At 37.5% G+C, this 7963-nt stretch overlaps 1 protein-coding gene across 17 annotated transcripts in view; it reads left to right on the forward strand.

The window, feature by feature from the left end:
• wnk1b (WNK lysine deficient protein kinase 1b) overlaps positions 1 to 7963 on the forward strand; it is an 85241-nt gene that overhangs the window by 32662 nt on the left and 44616 nt on the right. For all 17 annotated transcript variants that reach the window (XM_032504737.1, XM_032504729.1, XM_032504738.1 and 14 more), the window contains one exon: positions 7509 to 7681. In XM_032504737.1, the coding sequence (XP_032360628.1) occupies positions 7509 to 7681 (173 nt within the window). The remainder of the gene's footprint in view (positions 1 to 7508; positions 7682 to 7963) is intronic.

The following is a 7963-nucleotide window of genomic DNA, read 5'->3' on the forward strand; positions in this document are numbered from 1 at the left end:
ACACACACACACCGACACATGGTCCTGGTTACTGCAATATGTAGAGTGGTGATTGATGGGAAACCAAAAACCACTGAAACAGGAGAAAATAAGGAGGGAGGGGTGGGGTGACGGAGAGACAAAGAGTGAGCAAAGGCAGTTGGAAAGAAAAACAAGATGGGAAAGAAAAAGATAAAGCAAACACGTGGGGAATATAAGAGGAGGGTGTGAACAAGTGAACTTGAATCTCAGCGTTTCCTTCATTTTGCTGAAATGTGTGTTGACAATGACAATGAGCTCAGTCTCCATCTCTTTACCCCTCCTCTGACTTTTACTGGAACTTATGCATCCTCTATCAATAATCAATTAAGATTAAAATCATTCTTATTGATAACAGATGCTCTCCCTCTCCCTCTCATATACTGGCTAACTATAACAAGCTGTGGTAAAGGTCTTGGAGAGGTTCTGGTTGGTGTGTTTAAGTCAAACACGTGTGTGTGTGCGTGCGTGCGTGCGTGCGTGCGTGCGTGTGTGTGTGTGTGCGCTTGCTTGCTTGCTGCTGAGTTCTTTGCAGGAGAGCATTTGTGGGGGGGGGTCTGCGGGCTACATTACTAATGGAACACACTAGGTCTTTTTCTTGCACTTATGGATACACTTATGCAGAGACACATGTGCCCCCTGTCCACCGCTGTAGGTCTTTACTTCATATAGAAACAAATCTGCTCATTCACTCAACTGAGAGGCCTAATGCAATCAAGATTCACAGATTTTTCTCTTGAGTTACAGACTCTTTTTAAAAATTTGGGTCAGGACTCAAAGGTTGATTAGAGGAACATCTAAGTGGGTCAGCAGCACATTCTGGAGGAACTGAGATGAAAGATTTGTAATTCAATTAGGTTTCCAAAAAAGTTTCCATGATTATGGCTAAAAACCTATGCGGCCAGTTGTTTTGCTGCATGTTGAAATAATGATTTCGAGGTATAACTATAAAGTCATGCACAAAAACATTTTTTTTTGCAGCTAGTCTTATTATCGCTCTCGAAATCGTAATTGCATTCGTCATGTAAAAGGTTTGTGTTAGGGTGTAGCTGCAGACCTTTTTCATCATCTGGTTTAAAACCCAATAATCTCTAAATTCCTTCAGCAATAAAAGTGTTTCAAAAACTGTAAGAAAGGATTCACTTTGCTCCTCACTTGGATTTGATTTTGATCACATACGTTGCACATTTAGAAGAATAATACACATAACATACTCATCAGTGTCACTCAAGTTAATGATATTCAGTTGTGGAAAATCACAGTTATGATGTACTATTAATAATGGCACTGCATTGTCATAATTATAATTATGCGTCCAAAACATGTTTCCATGTTTTCCATGTGATTTGAAATTATTACTATACTTCCTTGAAACATATAGCTCTTTTTGTGGAATTCAATGGATTTTTCGTCTTTTCTTTCTCATATAAATTAAGTTAAATGTTAAAAACAGAACAGCAGTTAATTGAAATGTAGTTCGAAGTTTATGTTCTCCTCAACATTTAATATTAATCAAATTATGTGAAATCTTTAAAGAGCACTTTCTTTGATTTGTACAAAACCATAATAAGAATTGTACAGATCCGTGTAATCCAAGGTTATCCTCCAATGTCTAAGTGGTTATGTTGGAGATCATATGGCCAATGTTAGGTTAATACTGTTGTACAATCCATTGCGTGTAGCTTTTTTGATGTGTTATTTTGGTAGTTGGAAGACTGAGTATTGCTCATGGATGATTATTTGTAACATTTAGGCAATCTTCTGCACTCACTGTGTCATCTGTTGCCCTACTGCTCAGGTTTGAGATTGAGGTGTGGATGTCTGATTAAGACACTTCTTGTTTTTCCACTCTAATTTGTTCAAAACAATATTTTGCCACACAGCTGAACTGTAAACTGCTATATTAACATCAAACATAATTGGGATAAACAGCTGCAGGTGACAAGTTGATCCAGTTCTGTTTCTATAATGACTTCAATTTAAGGGCAGACTTTAACTGTTTGTTGCAAGGAAGTATGTGGAAAAGGCATCTTTGTTTCAGTAAATATGATATCCTTCAACTTCCGAATGCAGTTTCATAGACATGCATCCTGTGAATCTGCAGGTATTTTACCTGGGAAACAATAACATATTTACTGGTGAAATACTGATATCTCACATCCTGATAATCTATAACCGATTACCATTACATGTCAATTGCCATGTCGATTACATGATATTTATTTGGAGAGGGAGAGAGAGATATATTTTTGCCTTGATAATATTGATGTTGCTGTGTTTCTTATTGCATAGCTGATAGATTGTTTAATATTGCTTGTGCAGCCATGTGTTGATATTCAGGTTGTGTGAGGGCAATTTGCTAGCAAGGTGCAATCACAGGTAAACAGACTAGCCTGTGGAACCACATGCTTAGCTATTAAAGGTGTATTACACTGTTTGCTCCGTTATTGATATATGTGCTGTAATAGATGTGGCTTATTCTCAGTTTGTTTTACTGAGCAATATGTTATATTTATGTTAATTATTACAGAGAAATTAATGTCATTCTTAGTATTGTTTTTGTTATATGCTGGTGGCTATGGCATTTAGTTTTGGTAAATAATGTTCATAATAAGTCAGATGCTTATTAATGTGCATTATTATTTGCTAATATTTTTGATAACCACATCCAACTTCATCCCACGTCAAATACAACTTTATAATTAACTTCATGTTCGAGTTGTAAATAAATCTTCCAGGATCTCAAAGCTCGACATCTCTGGTTCTAGTTCTTACTGGACACCCTACAGCCAGCCGGTGTTTCAGTAGCCAGTTTTTAATAGTTTTTTTTCTAGCCTATTGCCTACATGATTGTAATATAGTAAACACATTTTGGTCACTATAACCGTGAGGTTAAATTTTCATACTGTTACATCTCTACCCGACTGGTAGGATCATTAGCTGTAAAATAACCATCAGCATGTAACACGTTTACTTAATTCTAAAACCTACTTGGCTGATGAAATAGTAATAGTTTCATGTGACTTTGTGATTTTACTACTGAAGCTGTTCTCTTATGGTTTTGTTTCCTTTTATATAAACACACATTTCTGTTACAGTATATAACAGAAAGCCTGAGAAACAGACACAGACAATCATATGCTATTATATATGCTATATTTAGCCTTCCACTGTCCCCATGAGAGATTGGGCACTTTGGACAACATCCTGTGAGTTTCGGTACCCAGAAACTTTAAAGACCGTACTTAATAGTATTTGTTGTAATTCAGTAGAGTACCAGTTTACCATGTGAGTGCTTATTGTCTGAGTTTTTTGGCACTCGCTGCGGTGTCTCTTGTTGCACCCTTCATCCATCTGATGCTGCCCTCTCGCTGGGGTGCAACAGACCAGAGAAGACGAGCGCAGATGATCACTGAGTGTTAAAGCACAGTGGGATGTGCAGACTAGACAAGGTGATCGGAGGGTATCAGCTTTCAGATTCTCTGCAGGAAGCTGTATAATGCTTTAACACTGCTGATTCTGGTTCTGCCCACCTGTCTGGCTGATTAGTCGTGTTTGTGGGTTTATGTATGCCTCTATGTGTTCATTCATATGTGTCCTCAGTTGGCTGTTAACGGAACAGAAATAGGGCCGACCGACTTAGAGCTGCTGTGATGCAGGGATGTATAGGGGCTTCTATCAAGTCCTCAGATAGGTGAGAGTTAGAGGGCTTAGAGTGACAAGTACTTATGTTGAAAAGAAGAAGTGTGTGTGTGTGTGTGTGTGTGTGTGTGTGTGTGTGGGTGTTGTTTGGTGTGTGTGTAGAAAAAGAGAGAGAGGCTTGGATGAGAGCGAGAGGGTATTTTTGAGTCTGACAAACTCGAGTCTCATGATGTTTTGAAGCTCGGAGCAGAAAGAGGGATGGAGAGAAAGAAACAACCACTCAAAGGAGAGACTCAATCACCATGGATCAAATTAATTCCTAAAATACCCAATGCTGACAACAATTGTTTTTTATAACTTTTTTTCATATAGGCATTTACTGTCTCCTACAGAACCTCTACTGTTCTGTATGTTTGACAGTGTGTGCCCATTTATACCCATTCAGAATGAAGTGAGAAATAATGATTTGATAATGAATATTAATGGGTTAGGAAGCCCCCTTTAGACTTGCTGTCTACTTTCTCTGCTAACATCTATAGACACACACACACACACACACACACACACACACACACACACACACACACACACACACACACACACACACACACACACACACACGTAAGAGAGAGAAAAGTACAGAGAGAGCAAGAGAGGTAGAAGTAATGTTCTAGTGCCCTGACTGAGGGAGGTGCATAACATTGATATGGGTGGTCAGGGTCTTTTCTGAGTGCTGCTGGGAAATGGAATGTTGGCTTCCAGTCAGTCAGGTGACCGACAACTATTGTCATGTGACCACCCAGAGTGTCATGTGATCGTGATATTAAAGAGAGTGAGACAGTGGGAGTTTGGGTTGGTAAGCACATACGTGGATGTTTCTGTGTGTCAGTTGCTAATGGACCATCATCAGTAAAGTGGTTTCTGCAGGATGAAGGGATAAGCTGTTACGGGCCATGATGTACGCACACATTCTCTCTCTCTCTCTCTCTCTCTCTCTCTCTTTCTCTCTTTCTCTCTCTCTCTCTTTCTGTGTATTAGTCATATGATATAGGTGAGGCCCCAGGTTATACATGTGACAACATGAGATCATCACCTCAGAGATTGTTCTAATCTCTGAAGCAGCTCACAAGGATTTCTAATGGCTACTAATAACATTTCAAAAGGCTTGTCCTGTCTTCAGTACTGGAATACAACCTGAAAGGGCTGAAAAGGCTCAGACTGATATCAAGTCAACTTTATTGTCAATTCTCTCAAAATATGCGCCAGAAGTACAGAGTAATCAAAAATACATTACACAAAATAGCATGTTTTCTGGCAATTTAATAAATAGTCTATATGAAATTACCACATGGTAAAGCCTATTTTTTGTATACTACTGTGTGAATTAAATACTTGACGAATGAAAAGTACAATCTTTTCTAATTTTTATTAAGAACTTGAGTACAAAATGAACATAACAAGCAAAGAATCTGAATGTTAAGCATTGCCCAAATGCCGTAAATATAGAATAGAATAGAATAGAATGCCTTTATTGTCATTATACACAAGTACACGGTACTGTGTACAACGAGATTAAAGCAATCCCTTTGCAGGGTTGACACAAAAAAATATAAGAAAATAACAGTATAAAAATACAGTATAAAAATCAAAAATATAAAGTCAAAGTTAAAGTGTAGTGACTGTCGTGTAGTGACAAAAAATATAAGAATATACAGTATAAAATATCAAAAATATAAAGTCAAAGATATAAAGTGTAGTGACGTCAAGTATACATATATAAATCAGCTTGAATAAGCATAGGTAAGTGTTAACACTCAATAAATATATTGCACAGTGATGGAATGAAATGATTAAGTAATAATATAAGAAATAAAATATTGCACAGTAATGGAAAGGTTAATGTATAAATATTGCACGTATGAATAAAATTGCAAGATTCCAGTGTCCTATGAGGTATTATATAACAGTAACAGTATAACAATAATATTGCACAGTCGGACGGAATGAAGAAGACAGTCCGGGGATACGTAACAGGATACGTAACAGGTTTATGTATCGCCCAACCATAATACCTGCTTTTTTAGATATCCCCCACTCAATAGTACAACCTTATCTCAGAATTCTGGGATTTGGTGGCACTGTAGCTTTAAACGGATGCTTCTCTAATTCCATATTAAAAATAACGATACAATGTTATAAAAGCAAAAATTACAGGCTTAACATTTTTACGGAAAGATGTCAGAATATTGATTAATTGAATGAAACAGCAAGTTGAATTGGAATCTCTCTCATTGGACCTCTATTTAAAGCTAGTTGCCATGGTGATAATCCTAATAATGTTGCCAGAAGTAGGTGTCTAACCTCCCAACGTCTGATCTTACATCATAAAAATACTGTTGCTTCTTTCAACGCAGTATAAAACTCTCTGGCTGTGGTCTCACTCTGTGTTTCACATATTCTGTCATCTGTACTTAAACCTGCTGCTCTTTCTCTGTTTTTCTGCAGACCAATCCGTCCTGTTCAACTTTCTCTAAAAGGGTCACAGATATTAAACGTTCTGGATCTGTATCATTATCTCCTCTCAGAGCACAATTTTTTTTTTCCAGGTTAATTGTAACATGTCTTTCATTGTTATTTTAATCTCTTTTTTTTTCCTCATCTGGTGCAACCCACCTGTAACTGCAGGTTATTCTGTGAAAACTATATTGTACATGAAAAACTTAATAATTTACAGTCACAGAGGAAGTCTCAACCATATTTGGACCTAAATCCTCTTGAGCACTTAGGTTTTGTCACCTTATTTTATCGTTGTGAGGCAGCTCTGATTTTGTTTATTTTTGGGTTAGTGATGTGCTGAATGTGTCAGCTATGGTTAGACACAGAGCCGGTGAAGAAACTAGAACAATTCATGTGGAAACACATTCAGACAGAGCAAATAAACACAAACACACACTCACTAAAACCGAAAAACAAGCCTATCACAACACACTAACAAAGTAACCGCCTACAACAAAATAGAAATGAATTTTGGCTGGACACAGTTGAGCACATAACACCTTTTACACACATGTTCATGTATAAAAGCATGAGTTATCAGTGGTATAGCTGGAATGCCCTTTAAAGTGTGTGTGTGTGTGTGTGTGTGTGTGTGTGTGTGTGTGTGTGTGTGTGTGTGGTGTGTGTGGTGTGTGTGTGTGTGTGTGTGTGTGTGTGTGTGTGTGTGTGTGTGTGTGTGCGCAATTTCTACATTGCAATAAAAAACTAGAGAGGTGAGTCATTATCTGTAAGAGTGAGAAATGGCAAAAAGTAAATAGTGCATTATTTATTTATAAATCACTTTTATAAACTAGTTTGTCACAAAGTACGTGTCAGAGAAATTAAGTTTGTACTGCACTGATACAAAGAAGACACATCAAAATACAGTCTTATTCTAACAGATGTTTGTGGCTTCTTTGATAAGATGAAAGGAGAGTCTACTGTTTCATCCCTATCCACATCCTTCTCTAGTGCTCCGTTTTAATGTAATGTGAAACCTGATAGTACCTGGTTTCATATTTCATTGCATTTGTAGTCCGGCAGCATGTTTTAGATGTTGCATCAGTGTGTTTGTTTTGTAAGCATTTGTTATTCCTCTGCTCTCTATTCTCTGTGTATTATTACCTTTCCTCCCCACCCCTCAAACCCTTGTCTTGCTTAATTTGAATGTAATCATACTCACTATAATAGAGTTGGACTATTAATATAACATCTTTTGTTTTGGTAAATGCCCTCCAGATTTCAGAGGAACAATGTTTCCTTAGTTTTTATGTATATGTATGACTAACCTCTGTTTTCTGTCTTGTGTGTAGGATCGCAAACTGTCCAAGTCGGAGCGCCAGCGCTTCAAAGAGGAAGCAGGGATGTTGAAAGGTCTCCAGCATCCTAACATTGTCCGCTTCTATGACTCTTGGGAGGGACCATGCAAAGGAAAGAAATGTATTGTTCTGGTCACGGAGCTCATGACATCTGGCACGCTTAAAACGTAAGTACATGAGAGATAAAAAATAATTTTCCAAGATGTAAGTTTAGTGACCTCGTAAGTTATTGGCATGGAACACAAAGACTGTGTTTGCAGTATTTAGTTCATGTTTTATCATGTGAAACATTTTTTTGCAGGGAATATGTACAGACATGTGCATGCATATTCTTAACCACCTCGTTTCACCTTTACTTCTGAAGAGCACCATCATTACAGATGATGACTCACCTCTAGTTTTTTTTTTATTGAAATGTAGAAATTGCAAACACACACACACACACACAC

The sequence above is a fragment of the Etheostoma spectabile genome, chromosome 23 (assembly GCF_008692095.1).
Source record: "Etheostoma spectabile isolate EspeVRDwgs_2016 chromosome 23, UIUC_Espe_1.0, whole genome shotgun sequence".
NCBI lineage: Eukaryota > Metazoa > Chordata > Actinopteri > Perciformes > Percidae > Etheostoma > Etheostoma spectabile.